We start from the raw sequence: 23,794 nt of genomic DNA, 5'->3' as shown, positions 1-23,794 counted from the left end.
ATGGGATTTAAATACACCCACTCCGATGGGAATTTGCTTTTGGGGCAAGTGACTTGATCCACCCAGAGCTCCATAACCGCTGCGAACGGGGATCATTGACACCTTCCTCCACAAGACTCCTTCGCTCACTTCAATCCAGGGCTTGTCTGCACAGGGAAGTTGTGGTGTTTTCACCTCACATGTGACTTTAAACCCATGTCATTAAACCCCCTTTTCTTTAGGTTTGATTTAATTGGATTCAGAACAGAGTTAAGTGAACGTAGCAAATTTCCAATGGGGTTGGAAATTCCCATCTGTCACCTGGCTCCAGCAATCAGCCTAGCTGAGATGAAGCAGTAGGATGATGTGGTTAGAACCCAGGTTGGCCTCACCTGCTCTTGCCTTTAAGACAGGGGTGGGCAAACTACGGCCTGCGTCCAGCCCATCAGACCTTTTAATGTGGCCCTCAAGCTCCTGCTGGGTAGCAGAGTCGGGGATTTGCCTCACTCCATGCGTGCTGTGGCTCCACGCAGCTCCTGGAAGCTGTGACATGTCCCTTCTCCAGCTCCTACGCATAGGGGCAGCCATGGGGCTCTGCGCACTGCCCCTGCCCCAAGCGCTGGCTCTGCAGCTCTGATTGGCCTGGAACTGTGGCCAATGGGAGCTGCAGGGGCGGCGCCTATGGACGGGGCAGCACACAGAGCTGCCTAGCTGGCGCCACTCCTCCATGTAGGAGCTGGAGGGGGTATATGTTGCTGCTTCCAGGAGCTGCTTGAGGTAAGTGCCACCCTAAGCCTGCACCCCTGACTTCCTCCCACTCCCCAACCCCTTGCCCCATCCCTGATCCCCCTCCTGTCCTCCAAACCCCTTGGTCCCAGCCCAGAGCACCCTCCTGCAACCCTAATCCCCAGCCCCACCCCAGAGCCCGCACCCCCAGCTGGAGCCCGCACCCCAACCCCCTGCCCCAGTCCGGAGCCCCCTCCTGCAACCTGAACTCTTCATTTGTGGCCCCACCCTGGAACCCGCACCCCCATCCCAGAGCCCAGACCCACTCCCACACCCCAACCCTCTGCCTCAGCCTGGAACTCCCTCCCATACTCCAAACCCCGCTGCTCCACCCCCAGCCCACAGCCCCCTCCTGCACCCAAACCCCTCATCCCTGGCCCCACCCCAGAGCCCACACCCTCAGCCAGAGCCCTCACCCCTCCTGCACCCCAACCCCCAATTTTGTGAACATTTATGGCCCGCCATACATTCCATATGCAGCTGTAGCCTTCAGGCCAAAAAGTTTGCCCACCCCTGCTTGAAGAGGTGATTCTCAGACCAGTACGTTGCTCATGTTCCCTTAGTCATATGTTCTCAATGTAAATCATCCTGATTGGTTTACATTAGGTAGTAACCATGACAATGACTCAAGGGAATGGGGAAAGGAAGGAGGAGGGTGACTCCCTGGTTACACGGGGAACCACGTCCACCCCTGGATGGGTCCGAGTTGTTCTATTATTATTTTTTTAATTCCGTCCCGAAGTCTGAGGCCGTGGCTGCCAAAGGACGTGGCTGGAGATGGAAGAGAGGAATCGAGGCTTGGCGCCAGACGTGTGTGTGTTCTCCTGGTTTTATTGTACGTGCTTGGGGGAGAAGGAAGTCGTCTATTGACTTAGGCCTAAATCCTCTAACACAGCGAGGTGCCTAACCCCTGCTGCTTTCAATGGATCTGGGCCGCAGCGCCTGTCAGGCAGCAGGACCGAACAGTGCCGTGATTGTGAAAGGCAGAGTAGGGCTGCTAGTGAGGGTGGAAGCTCCCAGCCAGCCAGGGCCTGGCGCCCCACCCATGCTCGATCTTCATAGCCAAAAACTATCGTTAACCCTTAACTTCCACGCTTACCTCCAACCCTGCAGCACCTGCAGTCAAATTCTCACCCCCACAACCTGGGCTCCTGCACCACCATTGCTCTTGTGTAGCAATAAGGCAACAACAGGTCAATGTTGACCTTTAAATGACGACCATTGTGTTACCTAGACAGCAACGACTTTCGTTCTGTGGTTGTACAGCGCCTAGCGCGGTGGGGTCCTGGTCCCAGCCGGGGGCTCCAGTCATAGAAATGCTTTTAATAATCATGTGTAGAACAACATCTAGGAAAATAGGTTCCCAGCGTGGTTTGCCTGTAGGCACTATATCCGTTCAAATGTCATTCAACATAATAATGGAACAGCATTAGCAAATACAGCCTCACTTCTGTACAATAAAGTAACTCTTGGTCTTTGCACAGGAAAAATCTTCTTTTCCTTAGGTTACCCCTTAAAACTTTCTCTGGCATATTCATGTGTTTTTATGCGCTTAGAAGAATGCATATTTATTCTTTCATCCAGTTTAATTCTTTACAAGTTACTCACCCAGCAAGGTTGCTGCCTAGCACTCTGATGGCCAAAAATAGCATCCATTTAGCAGGGGTGTGCACTGGCTTTAGTATCTGCAGTTGTCTCAGCTGTCTGTGTTTGAATCTATGCATTTCAGAACTGTTGTAATACCTCACGTAGCCATTTAGGGGACACGGTGATGCAAGGCCGTGGTCTCCTTCCAGCAATGGAATGGACGCAAGGAGACCAAGGGAAAATTTCCAAAAGTGCCTAAGTCCCATTTTCAAAAGTGACCTAGTCACTTCCCTTGAGTTTCAGTAAGTGTTTGATTCCCTTTTGAAAATGGGAGCATTTCACCCCAGATCTCTCATTATACTAAAGCTTCATAGGAAGTTGGGATGGAGGGCCAGAGACGGGATCCAAATTTCAGCGAGGGAGTTTAGATCCAAGTTTTTCATTGGCGCTCATCTGTAAAATAAACACGAAATACTAGAGGCTGCTCCCCACCCTATGGCCTCGGACAGTCGAAACGGATTAGAGAAAGTGACAAAGATCGGTAAATCTCCCGGTATTAAAAATGAATGTCTTACCCATAGATGTCTATAGAGACCTCTGTGCCCACCACACAGACGGCGTAGCTGGGACTCTCGGTGGACACCCGGACTCTCCGCTGCGTCATGGTTGGCCTTGGACCATAAATGTGTATGAAGTGAGCGGCTGTGCTCCCGTGCTGTTCTGTTTTTACAGGCAAACCAGCATGACTGGATTACAAGGCATGGAAAATTTGTTCCACCCTCCTCCCTTCCCTTTCTGAACTGACTAGCTGGAGGCACAGTCCCTTCCCCCTCCAAGGTCTTTACCTACTTCTGTTTTGGCTTTATATTAGGGGGTGAGGGAAGAATGGGCCGGAGCTGTGTTGACCCAAGTCCCAGTTGGAGTTTGTCACTTCCAAGCATTGACTGCATGGTAGAGACAGGCTCGCGGCAAACTCAGGTGTGGAAGATAGGACATGGGCATTTGCATGGTGCGTTGCTCCTGGGGATGATCATATGGAGCACTTCACATGGGCTAAGGGCTTTATAAGGTTACTTGATTCTTAAAACCCCCTCTTGGGGTAGACAAACGGGAGGGTTATAGGAGGTGGTGTCCAGACCCAGCTCTGGGTTCCATTCTGCCCATAGGTCTGGGTTCAGGTTCAAGGCTGAATCGAGGCTATGGGTAGGATCAAATGGTGGCGAAATCCCATGCCATTTTTGGCTTCATCTGAGCAGAGCCGGCCTTAGGAAAATTGGCACCCTGGGCCAACTTGTATTTTACCATCCCTGGCCCCCGCTGCCTCCCGCTCCATGGCCTCCTCCCGCAGGCCCGCCCTGCTCTGCTCCTTGCATCATGACTGTGGCGCCTCCCCTGACTACGGCAGTCACCCCATGTCACTCACCCGGAAGGCCAGCCCTGCATCCTTTTTGTTCTGTGTTTGTACAGCACCTAACACAATGGGGTCTTGCTCCATGACTAGGGTTCCTAGGCACCACCACACTACAAATAATAAATAATATTAGCAAGGTCCTTCTGCTGACCCCCTGCGCAGGGTGGAGTCCATCCTGTCTGACGTTGCACCAGAGGGGAGAAAAGAAAGTCCTTTTCACTTTGCATAGTGACTCTGGATCTCTGACCCCAACTGAGGTGGCTCTGTTTTACCCAGTGAAAATATCTGTTAACTTGGACTGGGGAGAAAATGTCTTCCCAACAATCTCAGGGGTCGGCAACCTATGGCATGCCAGCCGATTTTTAATGGCACGCTGCTGCCTGCCGCCGGCCCCGCTCAGCCCGCTGCCGAACCCAGGCAGGGACCCCAGCAGGCAGCAGCGAGCCATTAAAAATCCTGCCCGCCCTGGCCCGCTCTTCTCCGCCCCCCCCCCCCACCTCGGGGCAGTGAAGAAGCTTGGTCCTGCCGGCTGCTGCTGCAGGGCAAGCAAGGTCCCCCCTCCCTCACCTCTTCCCCCGCCATACTGGGTTCCTGCCCCTCGTCCTCTCCCTCTCTGCCGCGCATCAGCTGATGGCCCTTGCTGGGGAGGGGGAGAAGGGGGTCTTGGGGAAGGGCGGTGGAATCAGGGCATAACCCCTCCAGCCCCCTGCCATGAGCTGCTCTGGGCAGGGGGCTGGGAACACCCCCACGACCCTAGCCCACACCCCCAGCCCTCTGCCCTGACCCCTGCACCCCCCTCACACACCCCCAGCCTCCTGCCTGACCCCTGCACCCCCCCACACCCCAGCCTCCTGCCCTGACCCCTGCACCCCCCTCACGACCCCAGCCTTGACTCCAGCAACCCCACACACACACCCAGCCCTGACTCCAGCACCCCCAGACATACCCAGCCTCCCCACACCCCATGCCCTGACTCCTGCACCCCCTTCACATGCCCCCAGCCCTCTGCCCTAACTCCTGCACCCCCACACATACCCAGCCCCCCAACACCTTATGCCCTGTCTCTTGCACCCCCCACACATTCCCACCTGCACCCCTCACACCAAATGGGAGCTGCCCAGGTAAGCACTCCACACCCAAACTTCCTGCCCCAACCCTGAGCCCCATCCCTCATTCTAGCTCCTGGCCAGACCCTACACCCCAAACCCCAGCTTGCTCCTTCACCCCCAGCCCTGTGCTCAGTGCACTCCCACCCTCAGCTCAGTGCAGAGAGAGGAAGAGAATGGGCTAGAACCAGGGAGAAGGTAGGTACCCACTGTATGTGGGCAGGGCCAGGATCCCAGACTGGCAGCAGGCTGAGCGGGGCCGGCAGCCAGGACCCTGGCTGGCAGGAGCTGGCGGACTGAACCCCAGACCAGCAGCGGGCTGAGTGGCAGCGAGTTGAGCCGCTCAGCACACTGCCGGTCTGGGGTCCTGGCCGCCGGCCCTGCTCAGCCCGCTACCGGTCTGGGGTTCTGGCTGCCAGCCCCGCTCAGCCCACTGCTGGTCTGGGGTCCCAGCTGCCGGCCCCTTGCCAGCCGGGGTCCCAGCTGCCGGCCCCGCTCAGCCCACTGCGGGTCTGGGGTTCTGGCTGCCGGCCCGGTCAGCCCGCTGCTGGTCTGGGGTTCTGGCTGCCAGCCCCTTGCCAGCCGGGGTCCCGGCCGCTGGCCCCACTCAGCCCGCTGCCGGCCTAGGTGAACTGAACCCCAAGCAGGCAGCGGGCTGAACGGGCCGGCAGCGTAAGATCTGCATTTTAATTTAATTTTAAATGAAGCTTCTTAAACATTTTGAAAACCTTGTTTACATACAGCAATAGTTTAGTTATATAATATATAGACCTATAGACAGAGACCTTCTAAAAAACATTAAAATGTATCACTGGGACACGAAACCTTAAATTAAAGTGAATAAATGAAGACTCGGCTCACCACTGCTGAAAGGCTGCCGACCCCTGGTCTAGAATGAATCAAAATAAGTACTGGATACCAAAAGGAGCCGACGTACTCATAGACTTTAGGACTAGAAGGGACCATCAAGGTCATCTAGTCTGACCTCCTGCACATCGCAGGCCACTGAACCTCACCCACCTACTCCTGTAATAGATCCAGAACCTCTGGCTGAGCTACTGAAGCCCTCAAATCATGGTTTAAAGACTTCAAGTTACAGAGAATCCACCATTGACACTAGTTTAAATCTGCAAGTGACCCATGCGGTAGAGGAAGGCGAAAAGACCCCAGGATCTCTGCCAATCTGAGCTAGGGGGAAATCCCTTCCTGACCCCAAATAAAGCAGTCAGCTGGACCCTGAGCATGTGGGTGAGAATCAGCAGCCAGACATCTGGGAAAGAATTCACTGTAGTAACTCAGAGCCCTCCCCAACTAGTGTCCCATCTCCAGCTGTTGGAGATATTTGCTAACAGCAACCACGGATCAGCTCCATGCCATTGTAGGCAGTCTCATCCTACCATCCCCTCCATAAAGTTATCAAGCCCAGTCTTGGAGCCAGTTTGAGGATCTTCACAAAGCTTGTTCCAGAATCACTGGCCTTTTGCTGACAACCAGCAAACCCTCCCAGCGTAGGTGCAGCTTATGCTGGCATAAAAATGCTTCTGCAAGCATAGCTGATACCTGTTCCCTGGGAGACACAAGCTGTACCAGCAGAAGAACTTGTATGCCTATGTAAGCGTTTAGGGCTTATACCGACACAACCATATGTTGGTTAAAAAAAAAATCACACTTGTAACTGACATAGTAATGCCAGGATAAGTTGTAAGTGAATACCGGCCATAGTAAATTTAGTTGAAAGTTCTTTGTTCAGGGGTGTGATCTTTAGACGGGTTTCATTGTAATGCCTGTTATAATCCCTGTGTTTTCCGGTTGCCTTTTCTTTTTAGAAATATTTTAGTTCTAGAGCCATTTAATAGATACATTTTCTTCTCTCGGTTGGTCAGTTGCAACTCTGCCTGCTTCAGGAGCACTGACTGAGGTGTAGACACTTTTTACATTAGCGGAAGAGGTTTTTCCATCAATGCAGGTCATCCACATTTCTGAGAGGCCGAAGAATTCTTCTGTCAACCTAACTGTATCCACAGTGGGGGTTAGGTTGGCCCCAGTAAGTCACACTCTGAACTAAATTCTGCACAGCCCTGAGCGACATAGCTAGGGTGACCTACGTTTTAGGCATAGACCAAGCCCAAGGCACCTTTATACCCAAAGAACTCCATCCACACCGTATAGGGGGTTGTGCGGCTTTAATTACACTGGTAAAGTGGTACTACTTCTGTAGACAAGCCCTTAATGCCCGTGAAGGAGTTGGTCATGGGAAGCTATGACAGAAAAACTGCTCACAGCCATTTAATATTTAAATGTTTAAAACATTTTAAAAACCTGCAGTTTGCTGGGTCTGATCCTGCCCCGTTGAAGTTCATGATTTCAGTGAGATTAGGGTCAAGGTTATAAAGAACCAAATTTCATGGAGGAGTGGTACTGAGGACTGCACCTTTAAGGGCTGAGCTTCCCAGACAGAGTCTGGGTGAAGTGCTGGGATAGCTCTTGTTTAACATGGAGTCTTGTTTGCACAAACATATTATAAGCTTTGACTGTATATACACTGATATACTTTAAACTGCACAACCACTGCAGTGTGGACACAGGTGTAATAATACTGTACCTACCTCACAGGGCAACTATGAGAAGGAATTCTTATTTGTTATCTGTCGTGAGATCTGTGGCTGGAAAGTGCTATATATCCGTGCAAGTGACATTGTCACTGCTTATCAGTGAGCTCCTGGCTTGAGCTGGGCGTAGTGCTAGCTTCCTCAGGTTGTTCTGGCATCTGCAGACCAGTCCTGAGCCACCCGCTGTCCCGATAACTCCCCTCATTCCTCTCCCACAGTGCCCTGCTATTCCAGTCCACAAGCTGCAATGAGAAATGAACCAAGATCGAGAACCTTAGAATCATAGAATCATAGAATATTAGGGTTGGAAGGGACCTCAGGAGGTCATCTAGTCCCACCCCCTGCTCAAAGCAGGACCGATCCCTGACTAAATCATCCCAGCCAGGGCTTTGTCAAGCCTGACCTTAAAAACTTCTAGGGAAGGAGATTCCACCACCTCCCTAGGGAACCCATTCCAGTGTTTCACCACCCTCCTAATGAAAAAGTTTTTCCTAATATCCAACCTAAACCTCCCACACTGCAACTTGAGACCATTACTCCTTGTTCTGTCATCTGTTACCACTGAGAACAGTCTAGAGCCATCCTCTTTGGAACCCCCTTTCAGGTAGTTGAAAGCAGCTATCAAATCCCCCCTCATTCTTCTCTTCTGAAGACTAAACATCCCCAGTTCCCTCAGCCTCTCCTCATAAGTCATGTGTTCCAGTCCCTTAATCATTTTTGTTGCCCTCCGCTGGACTCTTTCCAATTTTTCCACATCCTTCTTGTAGTGTGGGGCCCAAAACTGGACACAGTACTCCAGATGAGGCCTCACCAATGTCGAATAGAGGGGAATGATCACGTCCCTCGATCTGCTGGCAATGCCCCTACTTATACATCCCAAAATGCCATTGGCCTTCTTGGCAACAAGGGCACACTGTTGACTCATATCCAGCTTCTCGTTCACTGTAACCCCTAGGTCCTTTTCTGCAGAACTGCTGCCGAGCCATTCAGACCCTGGTCTGTAGCGGTGCATGGGATTCTTCTGTCCTAAGTGCAGGATTCTGCACTTGTCCTTGTTGAACCTCATCAGATTTCTTTTGGCCCAATCCTCTAATTTGTCTAGGTCCCTCTGTATCCTATCCCTAACCTCCAGCGTATCTACCACTCCTCCCAGTTTAGTGTCATCTGCAAACTTGCTGAGGGTGCAATCCACACCATCCTCCAGATCATTTATGAAGATATTGAACAAAACCGGCCCCAGGACCAACCCCTGGGGCACTCCACTTGATACCAGCTGCCAACTAGACATGGAGCCATTGATCACTACCCATTGAGCCCAACAATCTAGCCAACTTTCTATCCACCTTATAGTCCACTCATCCAGCCCATACTTCTTTAACTTGCTGGCAAGAATACTGTGGGAGACTGTGTCAAAAGCTTTGATAAAGTCAAGGAACAACACGTCCACTGCTTTCCCTTCATCCACAGAGCCAGTTATCTCGTCATAGAAGGCAATTAGATTAGTCAGGCATGACTTGCCCTTGGTGAATCCATGCTGACTGTTCCTGATCACTTTCCTCTCCTCTAAGTGCTTCAGAATTGATTCCTTGAGGACCTGCTCCATGATTTTTCCAGGGACTGAGGTGAGGCTGACTGGCCTGTAGTTCCCAGGATCCTCCTTCTTCCCTTGTCAGGGTGTCGAGGCCTGTGGTGTAGAATTTGCTCCCATGTCACGGGAGCTCCAATGTTTCTGTGGCTTAATCTCCAACTACAACAGATACCAGCATGTCACACCTCCTGCCGACACAGCTATGTCAACGAAACCCCCAGTGCAGATGCAGCTATGCCAACAGCTAATGACATTCAGGGAGGTGCCAGCAGAAAAACTCCTTCTGTTGGTGCACGCTGCGTCCATACTGGGGCAGAGGAGGAGAGATGGAAAAGTACCATGCCTGTGGGTACTGTAGCTGGACCCCTGTCTGTTTACGGCTCTCTGTGTCATTAGCAGCTACATTACGGGGGTGACCTCTAACAGTTCCTCCTGTTAACACACACAACGTCCCTTGCTCGAAAGCTACACCCACCTCTTCCTCCTCCATCTGCCAGCAGCTAGCACGTGGCTCTTACCTGCCCACCCGGAAGCAGGGGTGCTTCGAACTTTAAATCGTATATTCGGTCACGGCTGAGTGTTTCCTCGTAATTATACCTTGTACCAGAGGCTGCTTATTAAAAGCTTGGAAGACACCCAACTAAGGGTGGGTGGAGGAATCTGGACCACAGAGAGATCAGTGAACTCCCCTCTGTGCTCCGGAGACGGGTTCCCCTGGAGTATAAAGCTCTCCTGTGGCTACTCTTCTCCTGTGGCCCTATCCTCCTGACCTTCTGATGTCTGCAGCCTGTGACCGACACGTCACGGTGCCTCGACACGCTACCGACATGCACGTATCTATTTGGTGGTAGCATTATTTCCCCCCCCCCGTGTCAAACTGAATTTGCTGAGCTGGGGTGGGGCCTGGCAGACTGTAAAGGAGCTGGTTTGGTCAGGCTTGTTTTTCAGCCTGACTCGTTCCCCTGGCTCTGATTACAGCACTGGCCACCCAGGGAAGATTCTCTGCCCCGCCGTAGTTTCGTCTCCTGCGTCATCGTGTTTGAAATGGCTCCTGGATGCAGCCAGGCCTGTGCCAAGAACAAGCCACTGCTCCAACCCCTCAGTGCATCAGCAGCTCTCAGAGGCAGCGGCGTATTAACGCCTGGGCTGAGGCGTAGGGCGGCAAAATTGCAGGGGCAGCAAATTTATAATAGCAGCTGCTTCCCCTGGCGCCGGTTCGCGCCCTCGTCCCCCGGCCCCGCCCCAACTCCACCCCTTCCCCACCCCCTCCCTGCCCGCATCGGTCCTCTTCCCCAAATCCCCGACCCCACCTCCTGTCCTGAGCGCGCCATGTTCCCCCTCTTCGCAAACCTGTTTCGCGCACAAGCTCTGGCAGGGAGCGGGGAGAGGCAGGACCCAGCGGCGCACTCAGGGGAGGAGGTGGAGCCGGAGCGGAGGTGAGCTGGGGTCGGGGGGGGAGCTGTTGGGGCGGGCGGCAATTATTTCAGGGCCTAGGGGCGGCAAAATCATTGATCCGCCACTGCTCAGTGGTATAAGCAGGTGTTTTTTAAAGAGATGCAAGAGGCTACACTAGACACCTGTGCACCCTTCCTCTGTCTAGGGTGGCGCTCGAGAAGCCCTGTGACCGGAAGGACCTCTTCTCGGAAGCAGAGGTTGTAGGAAAATACCTGGTTAGCTCTAAGGCAATGATCTTGCCCTATTGAGAGAGAGGCTAGGAGGCTGCGGGGAGACAGACAGGAACCTGAGGAACAGGGAAGGGCAAGAGGTGGGAAATCTACTCCGTTGACTTTGGGGCTGCCAGAAAAATTCTTCAAGGGCAGCAGCGCAGTTGGGTGCCAGCACAAAAGCAGGTCTCCATGAGAGAGAGCACAGTGTGTATCTCTTCTGACCCGAGCTGCAGCTGACCTGAACCCAAAATGGCAGCCACCTCCGGCAGACCCCGGAACACTGAAAGGTGCAATACACACACACACACACACCAATTCAGGCTGCCCAGCTGCTTGTGACCCAGAATGGATTCACAGCAGAGCTCCGGGATGATTAATTCTGGGGCAGAGGAGAGGGAATGCTTCCTCAGAATGTTTTGTTGAAAATTCATTCCATGTGGTCCATTTAAATATTGCTGTAATTATCATCATTATTTATATTCCTAGAAGGACCCCATTGTGCTAGGCATTGTATGAACACAGAGCAAAAAAATGGCCCCTGCCCCCCAAAATACTGTTTAAGTTCATTTCGATCATGCTACACAAATCTCTCGCAAGGGGAAAATATACTATTTATAACTTTATAAGCAGTATTGCACAATTGGGTGTTGTGAAACTAACATCGCCCTGAAAATCGTGCAGCAGGGTCTGCAGAAATAGAAATGACTGTGTGACTGTACTCTAACAAGGTGGAGCGAGCTGCCTACACATTGGACCTGATTCTTTAATACCCTGGGCCTTCTGGAACCGCTGTCAACTGTGCAAACTGCCTTCTGACTTGCACGGGTGTCAGCGACTCCACACGGCACACGGGGATCGGGCCCATCTTTTCTGGAATAGACTCATCAGACTCAGGAAATATGATCAGGTGAAGCTGCGATGGGGAGATCATCTGAGGAGAGCCACCTTCCGGAGAAGGCAATTCCAGAAATAATTCCATACCAGTTTGGAGTACCTTTCATGTAATTTTTTCATACCCACCAGTCTGGCAAATGGGGTGTAACTTAATCCTGATCTACCCCAGGGTCCTGTGGGTGAATTAGTAGCCAGGCTAGTGTTGGTAGAATCCAAACCTGTGACATACCAAGAGGTCCCAATACAGGCACTCACTGATATGACTTTGGCAACTCCCTGCTCCCACGGTTTTGGAGGGTCCCAGATACAGCATCAACGCTGGGGCTGTGTAGTGCGGGAGTGAGACAGGCTTTGGAGTGTCTGCTCAAGGGGAGTGAGCCCGGCATTGTGTGCTATGACCCCCAGCAATCAGGGCTGCTGCGGATGGTGGATCTGCGGATGCATGGATCCACTGGCCGTACTGCCATCTGCAGCGGAGAGCTGCAGAATCCACTGAATCTGGAATAGTAGCCAAGGAACTAAGTTTCTGGTTCCATGGCCCAGGAAGGAGGCTTTTTCCTCACCCACCTAGGGCTGCGCAGCTCCCAGCCCAGTTACTCATGCTGACAACAGGGTTTGACATGGAAATGTGCACATACTTATGAGCCCTCGCCATATTCTCTGTTCAATGTTTCCCTGATGGCGGTAGTTCTGTCTTTTCCCTACTAGGACCCACCTCCGAGCCAGGATCTACCAATCTCCCGTTTAGCAGCGTGAGTGGAGCAGGTTGGTTACAATCCCTTGATACCTATACATGCCCCCTATTGGGTCGTGACCCCTAGGTAAACAAATCCCTCCCTTATGGAGAAGGGAGTCAGAGCTGACCTGACCCTTTGCTGGGCATATGTTTTAAGCGGCCTCATAGCAGGAAAAGTTTGATAATCTCCCCGAGATGATAATTACACATTATTTATTCCTCCATGTGCGTAACTGAAGGCAGTAATTTCAATAGCCTTGTTGGCTAACTACCTGCAATAAAGAGAGGCATTGAACCAGTCATCGCTTGCCCTTCTTGTTTGCATAAGGATTTATTTAATTAGAGGGGCGACTGTACCATATGGAAAGCCTATCTAATGAGCACAGAACCTCCAGCCAAGTTTAGCAAGATTGTCCTATGTGCTTGTGCTTAATGGGCTGGGAGTGTTAACGCTGAGGTGGTCCTGCGAACCTGCCTTCCTATATGTTGGTAACGCGCCTGACAGAATGGGGCCCCGATCCTGACGGAGGCTACCACGATACAAACCACTGATCGTCATCCTGGCCTGATTCATCAGCTGCCCCCTGCTGGCAGAGCTCAGAAGGGCTATTAAAGCTTCTCTCCTGGTGAAGGTTGGTGCCAGTGTCTACAACGGATAGAATCCGTGAGGAGCAGATGGCCTGTGATATATGGAGATGACTGAACCTCAGTGCAGGATCTGGCTCCTCCCTGGCATGGAATCACACCCATTCCTCTATGTCTAGGTCTTTCCATGAGCCTCAAGTAGACTGGAAGATCTGGCTCCTCAGTGGACTTGTCCAGCTCCTCTGCGTTTAATCTATTCTGCTTAGATTCTTGCAACCATCCTTCCCAACTATCAACTTCTTGCCTGTTCTAAGGGAGGGCAACCAAATGTCTGGTGCTGCTGCCCATGAGAGCAAAAGCTGGGACTCTTTAAGTCGCACAGTAACCAGATATCAAACCACCCCATGGCACCTCCACTCACACCCCTATGGCAAGAAAACAGCTTTGAGCATAGCACAAGGACCTGCAGGATCAAGGTTTAAGAACTAGATGTGTTGGACCCCAAACCTCAGGGAGACAAGTTATAAAGGCAATGATATCTCCATGGCTCCTTTTGGTTTAGCCTGATGTTTCATAATTCTCTTTCTCTCTCTGTGGTGCTTGCTTGGCTCACCTAAGGAGGTTTCCAACCAGAAGTGTTGGCCTTTGTGTGTCTTTGGAGCATGTCTCTGATCAAAGCATGTTATGTTCTCTTCCTTGCTGGCAGTCTCCAGCTGTGACACGCGTTGGGATTTCAGTTGTTGTTTAGCTAAAATTTGGACAAAAACCTATTGCCATTTGAAATTCAGGTAAATCCAGTTGCTTTTCTCATCCTGTGGGTGTCACTTTCCTGGCACCTTATACCAATGGCTACACCTTGGTTGGCTGTGCACGTACGCCCATTTTCCCATTCTGAGTACAAAGGTCAGCTAATGGAAACGCGGTATGTGTCTGTTTCACTTCCCGATCTGTACAGCTAACAGGTTTCAGAGTAGCAGCCGTGTTAGTCTGTATTCGCAAAAAGAACAGGAGTACTTGTGGCACTTTAGAGACTAACAAATTTATTTGAGCATAAGCTTTCGTGAGCTACAGCTCACGTCATCGGATGCATTCAGTGGAAAATACAGTGGGGAGATGTATATACGTAGAGAACATGAAACAATGGGTGTTACCATACACACTGTAAGGAGAGTGATCACTTCAGGTGAGTTACTACCAGCAGGAGAGCCGGGGGGTGGGGTGGGGGGGGGACTTTTGTAGTGATAATCAAGGTGGGCCATTTCCAGCAGTTGACAAGAACGTCTGAGGAACAGTGGGGGGTGGGGGTGAGGAATAAACAAGGGGAAATAGTTTTACTTTGTGTAATGACCCATCCACTCCCAGTCTCTATTCAAGCCTAAGTTAATTGTATCCAGTTTGCAAATTAATTCCAGTTCAGCAGTCTCTCGTTGGAGTCTGTTTCTGAAGTTTTTTTGTTGAAGAATTGCAATTTTTAAGTCTGTAATCAAGTGACCAAAGAGATTGAAGTGTTCTCCAACTGGTTTTTGAATGTTATAATTCTTGACGTCTGATTTGTGTCCATTTATTCTTTTACGTAGAGACTGTCCAGTTTGACCAATGTACATGGCAGAGGGGCATTACTGGCACATGATGGCATATATCACATTGGTAGATGTGCAGGTGAACGAGCCTCTGATAGTGTGGCTGATGTGATTAGGCCCTATGATGGTGTCCCCTGAATAGATATGTGGACACAGTTGGCAACGGGCTTTGTTGCAAGGATAGGTTCCTGGGTTAGTGGTTCTGTTGTGTGGTGTGTGGTTGCTGGTGAGGATTTGCTTCAGGCTGAGGGGCTGTCTGTAAGCAAGGACTGGCCTGTCTCCCAAGATCTGTGAGAGTGAGGGATCACTTTTCAGGATAGGTTGTAAATCTTTGATGATGCGCTGGAGAGGTTTTAGTTGGGGGCTGAAGGTGACGGCTAGTGGCGTTCTGTTATTTTCTTTGTTAGGCCTGTCCTGTAGTAGGTGACTTCTGGGAACTCTTCTGGCTCTATCAATCTGTTTCTTCACTTCCGCAGTTGGGTATTGTAGTTGTAAGAATGCTTGATAGAGATCTTGTAGGCGTTTGTCTCTGTCTGAGGGGTTGGAGCAAATGCGGTTGTATCGTAGAGCTTGGCTGTAGACATGGATCATGTGGTATGGTCTGGATGAAAGCTGGAGGCATATAGGTAGGAAAGCTTTCTCTTGCGCTCCCTCGTGACAGGAGTTCGTTGTGGGCCTAGATATCCTGTGTGTCATTCAGTGACATAAGAGCACAGACACATGAAGGCAGGCCAGTTTTAAGCCAGATGGTCCTGGCTTTAAATGGTTTGTCCTGGGTCCAACACCGATCATGCCGGTGGAGGTGCAGGCGTGCTAGCAGGGGCAGCCCCAAACCATTCCCAGCAGTGCTGGAATGTACAATACTCGGGGGATGTGTGAGTGGCCACCTTAGAAGCACAGGATCAGTTCACCAAGCAACACTTGGGTCTCATAAGTAGCACACGGGAGCTAATTCAGCAAGCAACTGTTGCTGAGCCATTTTTTCATACTGACCACGATATAACTAGGGTCAACCTCCTCGGGGGAAGTAGCGTACCAACGAGTGACACCGTGACGCTAAACTTTAAAAAGGGAGATTTCAGCAATGAGAGAGGATGGGGAGGTGGAGGCAGGGAAGCTTAGCAAACTTCAAACAGCAATTGGACATTTCTCATGCTTACGAAGGAGTAAAGGATGTGCGAGTTTGGGGATTTACTAGCCCATTTATCACTGGCCTTATAAAACGCCATGAGCCCGCTGGACTAACTTTGATGGTTCACTTGTGGCACCTTAGAGACTAACCAATTTATTTGAGCATGAGCTTTCGTGAGCTACAGCTCACTCCATCGGATGCATACTGTGGAAAGTACACAAGATCTTTTTATACACGCAAAGCATGAAAAAATGGGTGTTTACCACTACAAAAGGTTTTCTCTCCCCCCACCCCACTCTCCTGCTGGTAATAGCTTATCTAAAGTGATCACTCTCCTTACAATGTGTATGATAATCAAGGTGGGCCATTTCCAGCACAAATCCAGGGTTTAACAAGAACGTCTGGGGGGGGGGGGGTAGGAAAAAACAAGGGGAAACAGGTTACCTTGCATAATGACTTAGCCATTCCCAGTCTCTATTCAAGCCTAAATTAATTGTATCCAATTTGCAAACGAAGTTCAATTCAACAGTCTCTCGCTGGAGTCTGGTTTTGAAGTTTTTTGTTGTAATATTGCAACTTTATGTCTGTAATCGCGTGACCAGAGAGATTGAGGTGTTCTCCGACTGGTTTATGAATGTTATAATTCTTGACATCTGATTTGTGTCCATTTATTCTTTTACATAGAGACTGTCCAGTTTGACCAATGTACATGGCAGAGGGGCATTGGATTTGTGCTGGAAATGGCCCAACTTGATTATCATACACATTGTAAGGAGAGTGATCACTTTAGATAAGCTATTACCAGCAGGAGAGTGGGGTGGGGGGAGAGAAAACCTTTTGTAGTGGTAAACACCCATTTTTTTATGCTTTGTGTGTATAAAAAGATCGTCTGTACTTTCCACAGTATGCATCCGATGAAGTGAGCTGTAGCTCACGAAAGCTTATGCTCAAATACATTGGATAGTCTCTAAGGTGCCACAAGTACTCCTTTTCTTTTTGCAAATACAGACTAACACGGCTGTTACTCTGAAACCTTTGATGGTTCAGTATAACATCATTGGTTCTTTTCATTGCCATCTGAGTGGGAGATGGGGTGGCATTTGGAGGGGTGGAGGGGGCTCCTGCCCTCCCCCCGCACCCCCACGTTTCCTACCAGAGGTCTTCTCATAGCGCACGCCCTAGCCCCAGATGGAATGTGATGAGTTCTGTGCTGCTCCCAGCTTCCATCCTTAGGGCAGGGAGTTTGTTTATAAACAGAGGCACGGTGATTAAGATAACAAAAGGCTTGTCATTAAATTAAATTAAATTAAATTAAGGATCTTTAGATGATCCTGAAAGCATTACCAGGCACTCCAGTTAAAAGATAGGAAACAAAGGATAGGAATAAATGGTCAGTTTTCACAATGGAGAGAGGTAAGTAGTGGTGTCCTCCAGTGGTCTTAATGGGACCAGTCCTATTCAACATATTCATAAATGATCTGCAAAAAGGGTAAACAGTGAGGTGGCAAAATTTGCAGATGATAGAAAATTATTCCAAAGCTGACTGCAAAGAGTTACAAAGGGATCTCCCCAAACTGGGTGACTGGGCAACAAAATGGCAGATTTCAGAGTAGCAGCCGTGTTAGTCTGTATCCACAAAAAGAACAGGAGGACTTGTGGCACCTTAGAGACTAACAAATTCATTAGAGCATAATGTTTCGTGGGCTACAGCTCACTTCACCGGATGCATAGAATGGAACATATAGTAAAATATATATATATATATATACACAGATAAGTTGGAAGTTACCATACAAACTGTGAGAGGCTAATTAGTTAAGATGAGCTATTATCAGCAGGAGAAAAAAACTTTTGTAGTGATAATCAAGATGGCCCATTTAGACAGTTGACAAGAAGGTGTGAGGATACTTAACTTAAGGAAATAGATCCAATATGGGTAATGTCCCAGCCACTCCCAGTCTCTATTCAAACCCAAGTTAATGGTATCTAGTTTGCATATTAATTCAAGCTCAGCAGTTTCTCGTTGGAGTCTGTTTTTGAAGCTTTTCTGTTACAAAATTGCCACCCTTAAATCTTTTACTGAGTGGCCAGAGAGATTGAAGTGTTCTCCTACTGGTTTTTGATTGTTATGATTCCTGATGTCAGATTTGTGTCCATTTATTCTTTTGCGTAGAGACTGTCCGGTTTGGCCAATGTACATGGCAGAGGGGCATTGCTGGCACATGATGGCATATATCACATTGGTCGATGTGCAGGTGAATGAGCCCCTGATGGCGTGGCTAATGTGATTAGGTCCTATGATGGTGTCACTTGAATAAATATGTGCACAGAGTTGGTATCGGGCTTTGTTGCAAGGATAGGTTCCTGGGTTAGTGTTTTTGTTGTGTGGTGTGCGGTTGCTGGTGAGGATTTGCTTCAGGTTGAGGGGATGTCTGTAAGCAAGGACTGGTCTGTCTCCCAAGATCTGTGAGAGTGAGGGATCATTTTTCAGGATAGGTTGTAAATCTTTGATGATGCGCTGGAGAGGTTTTAGTTGGGGGCTGAAGGTGATGGCTAGTGGCGTTCTGTTATTTTCTTTGTTGGGCCTGTCCTGTAGTAGGTGACTTCTGGGTACTCTTCTGGCTCTGTCAATCTGTTTCTTCACTTCCGCAGGTGGGTATTGTAGTTGTAAGAATGCTTGATAGAGATCTTATAGGTGTTTGTCTCTGTCTGAGGGATTGGAGCAAATGCGGTTGTATCTTAGCCCTGGTCTACACTAGGACTTTAGGTCGAATTTAGCAGCATTAAATCGATGTAAACCTGCACCCGTCCACACGATGCAGCCCTTTATTTCGACTTAAACGGCTCTTAAAATCGATTTCCTTACTCCACCCCTGACAAGTGGATTAGCGCTTAAATCGGCCTTGCCGGGTCGAATTTGGGGTACTGTGGACACAATTCGACGGTATTGGCCTCCGGGAGCTATCCCAGAGTGCTCCATTTTGACCGCTCTGGACAGCACTCTCAACTCAGATGCACTGGCCAGGTAGACAGGAAAAGAACCCCGAACTTTTGAATCTCATTTCCTGTTTGGCCAGCGTGGCAAGCTGCAGGTGACCATGCAGAGCTCATCAGCAGAGGTGACCATGATGGAGTTTCAGAATCGCAAAAGAGCTCCAGCATGGACCGAACGGGAGGTACGGGATCTGATCGCTGTATGGGGAGAGGAATCCGTGCTATCAGAACTCCGTTCCAGTTTTCGAAATGCCAAAACCTTTGTCAAGATCTCCCAGGGCATGAAGGACAGAGGCCATAACAGGGACCCGAAGCAGTGCCGCGTGAAACTGAAGGAGCTGAGGCAAGCCTACCAGAAAACCAGAGAGGCGAACGGCCGCTCCGGGTCAGAGCCCCAAACATGCCGCTTCTATGATGAGCTGCATGCCATTTTAGGGGGTTTAGCCACCACTACCCCAGCCGTGTTGTTTGACTCCTTCAATGGAGATGGAGGCAATACGGAAGCAGGTTTTGGGGACGAAGAAGATGATGATGAGGAGGAGGTTGTAGATAGCTCACAGCAAGCAAGCGGAGAAACCGGTTTTCCCGACAGCCAGGAACTGTTTCTCACCCTGGACCTGGAGCCAGTACCCCCTGAACCCACCCAAGGCTGCCTCCTGGACCCAGCAGGCGGAGAAGGGACCTCCGGTGAGTGTACCTTTTAAAATACTATACATGGTTTAAAAGCAAGCATGTGAAAGGATTACTCTGCCCTGGCATTCGCGGCTCTCCTGGATATACTCCCAAAGCCTTTGCAAAAGGTTTCTGGGGAGGGCAGACTTATTGCGTCCTTCATGGTAGGACACTATACCACTCCAGGCCAGTAACACGTACTCGGGAATCATTGTACAACAAAGCATTGCAGTGTATGTTTGCTGGCGTTCAAGCAACATCCGTTCATGTGTTATCCTCAGGAGAGTGAGATATAATCCATGGTCACCTGGTTGAAATAGGGTGCTTTTCTTCAGGGGACACTCAGAGGAGCCCATTCCTGCTGGGCTGTTTGCCTGCGGCTGAACAGAAATGTTCCCCGCTGTTAGCCACAGGGAGGGGGGAGGGTTGAGGGGGTAGCCACGCGGTGGGGGGAGGCAAAATGCGACCTTGTAACGAAAGCACATGTGCTATGTATGTAATGTTAACAGCAAGGTTTACCCTGAAAGAGTGTAGCCAGTGTTTTATAAAATGTGTCTTTTTAAATACCGCTGTCCCTTTTCTTTTCTCCACCAGCTGCATGTGTTTCAATGATCACAGGATCTTCTCCTTCCCAGAGGCTAGTGAAGATTAGAAAGAAAAAAAAAACGCACTCGAGATGAAATGTTCTCCGAGCTCATGCTGTCCTCCCACACTGACAGAGCACAGACGAATGCGTGGAGGCAAATAATGTCAGACTGCAGGAAAGCACAAAATGACCAGGAGGAGAGGTGGCGGGCTGAAGAGAGTAAGTGGCGGGCTGAAGAGAGTAAGTGGCGGGCTGAAGAGAGGGCTGAAGCTCGAATGTGGCGGCAGCGTGATGAGAGGAGGCAGGATTCAATGCTGAGGCTGCTGGAGGACCAAACCAGTATGCTCCAGTGTATGGTTGAGCTGCAGCAAAGGCAGCTGGAGCACAGACTGCCACTACAGCCCCTGTGTAACCAACCGCCCTCCTCCCCAAGTTCCATAGCCTCCACACCCAGACGCCCAAGAACGCGGTGGGGTGGCCACCGGCCAACCAGCCACTCCACCACAGAGGATTGCCCCAAAAAAAGAAGGCTGTCATTCAATAAATTTTAAAGTTGTAAACTTTTAAAGTGCTGTGTGGCATTTTCCTTCCCTCCTCCACCACCCCTCCTGGGCTACCTTGGTAGTCATCCCCCTATTTGTGTGATGAATGAATAAAGAATGCATGAATGTGAAGCAACAATGACTTTATTGCCTCTGCAAGAGGTGATCAAAGGGAGGAGGGGAGGGTGGTTAGCTTACAAGGAAGTAGAGTGAACCAAGGGGCGGGGGGTTTCATCAAGGAGAAACAAACAGAACTTTCACACCGTAGCCTGGCCAGTCATGAAACTGGTTTTCAAAGCCTCTCTGATGCGTACCGCACCCTCCTGTGCTCTTCTAACCGCCCTGGTGTCTGGCTGCGCATAACCAGCAGCCAGGCGATTTGCCTCAACCTCCCACCCCGCCATAAACGTCTCCCCCTTACTCTCACAGATATTGTGGAGCACACAGCAAGCAGTAATAACAGTGGGAATATTGGTTTCGCTGAGGTCTAACCGAGTCAGTAAACTGCGCCAGCGCGCCTTTAAACGTCCAAATGCACATTCTACCACCATTCTGCACTTGCTCAGCCTGTAGTTGAACAGCTCCTGACTGCTGTCCAGGCTGCCTGTGTACGGCTTCATGAGCCATGGCATTAAGGGGTAGGCTGGGTCCCCAAGGATACATATAGGCATTTCAACATCACCAACAGTTATTTTCTGGTCTGGGAATAAAGTCCCTTCTTGAAGCTTTTGAAACAGACCAGAGTTCCTGAAGATGCGAGCGTCATGTACCTTTCCCGGCCATCCCACGTTGATGTTGGTGAAACGTCCCTTGTGATCCACCAGAGCTTGCAGCACTATTGAAAAGTACCCCTTGCGGTTTATGTACTCGCTGGCTTGGTGCTCCGGTGCCAAGATAGGGATATGGGTTCCGTCTATGGCCCCACCACAGTTAGGGAATCCCATTGCAGCAAAGCCATCCACTATGACCTGCACATTTCCCAAGGTCACTACCCTTGATATCAGCAGATCTTTGATTGCGTGGGCTACTTGCATCACAGCAGCCCCCACAGTAGATTTGCCCACTCCAAATTGATTCCCAACTGACCGGTAGCTGTCTGGCGTTGCAAGCTTCCACAGGGCTATCGCCACTCGTTTCTCAACTGTGAGGGCTGCTCTCATCTTGGTATTCATGCGCTTCAGGGCAGGGGAAAGCAAGTCACAAAGTTCCATGAAAGTGCCCTTACGCATGCGAAAGTTTCGCAGCCACTGGGAATCGTCCCAGACCTGCAACACTATGCGGTCCCACCAGTCTGTGCTTGTTTCCCGAGCCCAGAATCGGCGTTCCACAGCATGAACCTGCCCCATTAGCACCATTATGCATGCATTGGCAGGGCCCATGCTTTCAGAGAAATCTGTGTCCATGTCCTGATCACTCACGTGACCGCGCAGACGTCGCCTCCTCGCCCGGTAGCGCTTTGCCAGGTTCTGGTGCTGCATATACTGCTGGATAATGCGTGTGGTGTTTAATGTGCTCCTAATTGCCAAAGTGAGCTGAGCGGACTCCATGCTTGCCTTGGTATGGCGTCCGCACAGAAAAAAGGCGCGGAATGATTGTCTGCCGTTGCTCTGACGGAGGGAGGGGCGACTGACGACACGGCTTACAGGGTTGGCTTCAGGAGGCTAAAATCCACAAAGGGGGTGGCTTTACATCAAGGAGTATTTCATGCAGGACTTCACGGAGGGTTCCAATAAGAAATGGTGCACCTAAGTTATTGTTCTTATTGGAACAAGGAGGTTAGCCTGGCCTCTGATTGATACATGGCTAGATCTACCTCGCAGCACCTTCTCTGTGAGTGACTGCAGTGTGACCTAGAGGAATGAGTCCCCTAGACAGGGCAGGAGGCAAATGAGTACAAAACAAATCTGGTCTATTTCTTGTTTTGATCCACTCCATCTATCTTTTACATCTTTGGCTGGCAGCAGACGGTGCAGAAGGACTGCAAGCCATCCACATCTCATGGCTGCTCGGCAGAAGATGGCACAGTACGACTGCTAGCCATCCTCATCTCTTGCCTGCCTGGCAGAAGATGGCACAGTACGATTGCTAGCCATCGTCATCTCTTGCCTGCCCGGCAGAAGATGGTACAATACGATTGCTAGCCATCGTCATCTCTTGCCTGCCCGGCAGAAGATGGTACAATACGACTGCTAGCAATCCGTATTGCCTGCCTGCTCACCATTAGACGGTTCAATACGACTGACTGCAGGACTAAAGAGAATGACCTGGTCAAGTCACCAAAAATTTAGTCCCTGCGCCCATGTCTGCCCAGGCGCTCCCAGCCAACGTGGCCAGGAGCACCTCGGACATGACGAGGACGGGTACCAGTCATACTGCACCGTCTGCTGCCAGAAGGCAATGGGTTGCTGCTACTGTGTAGCAATGCCGTACCGCGTCTGCCAGCACCCAGGAGACATACGGTGACGGTTACCTGAGCGGGCTCCATGCTTGCGGTGGTATGGCGTCCGCACAGGTAACTCAGGAAAAAAGGCGCGAAACAATTGTCTGCCCTTGCCTTCACGGAGGGAGGGAGGGAACGGGGGCCGGACAATATGTACCCAGAACCACCCGCGACAATGTTTTAGCCCAATCAGAGTGCTCCATTGGGCTGCTCTGGACAGCACTCTCAACTCAGATGCACGATTGTTTGCCGTTGCTCTGACGCAGGGAGGGGCGACTGAGGACACGGCTTACAGGGTTGACTTCACGGAGGGTTCCAATAAGAAATGGTGCACCTAAGTTATTGTTCTTATTGGAACAAGGAGGTTAGCCTGGCCTCTGATTGATACATGGCTAGATCTACCTCGCTGCACCTTCTCTGTGCATGACTGCAGTGTGACCTAGAGGAATGAGTCCCCTAGACAGGGGAGAAGGCAAATGAGTACAAAACAAATCTGGTCTATTTCTTGTTTTGATCCACTCCATCTATCTTTTACATCTTTGGCTGGCAGCAGACGGTGCAGAAGGACTGCATGCCATCCACATCTCATGGCTGCTCGGCAGAAGACGGTGCAATAGGACTGCTAGCAATCCATATTGCCTGCCTGCTCACCATAAGACGGTTCAATAGGACTGACTGCCGGACTAAAAAAAATGACCTGGTCAAGTCACTAAAAATTTAGTCCCTGCGCCCATGTCTGCCCAGGCGCTCCTGATCGACCTCACACAGGCGACCAGGAACACCTCGGACATGACGAGGACGGCTACCAGTCGTACTGTACCGTCTGCTGCCAGAAGGCAATGGGTTGCTGCTACTGTGTAGCAATGCCGTACCGCGTCTGCCAGCACCCAGGAGACATAC

The 23,794-nt window shown here is 50.5% G+C and overlaps 1 protein-coding gene across 1 annotated transcript in view; it reads right to left on the bottom strand.

Moving 5' to 3' along the window:
- LOC142000726 (protein-arginine deiminase type-1-like) overlaps positions 1-3,016 on the bottom strand; it is a 40,065-nt gene extending 37,049 nt beyond the window's left edge. The window contains exon 1 of the mRNA XM_074975214.1: positions 2,928-3,016. Within this exon, the coding sequence (XP_074831315.1) occupies positions 2,928-3,016 (89 nt within the window). The remainder of the gene's footprint in view (positions 1-2,927) is intronic.
- Between the last annotated feature and the right edge of the window lie 20,778 nt (positions 3,017-23,794).

This window comes from Natator depressus, chromosome 18, assembly GCF_965152275.1.
Source record: "Natator depressus isolate rNatDep1 chromosome 18, rNatDep2.hap1, whole genome shotgun sequence".
In the NCBI taxonomy this organism is placed as follows: domain Eukaryota; kingdom Metazoa; phylum Chordata; order Testudines; family Cheloniidae; genus Natator; species Natator depressus.
This window is presented reverse-complemented; position numbering and strand designations above follow the sequence as displayed.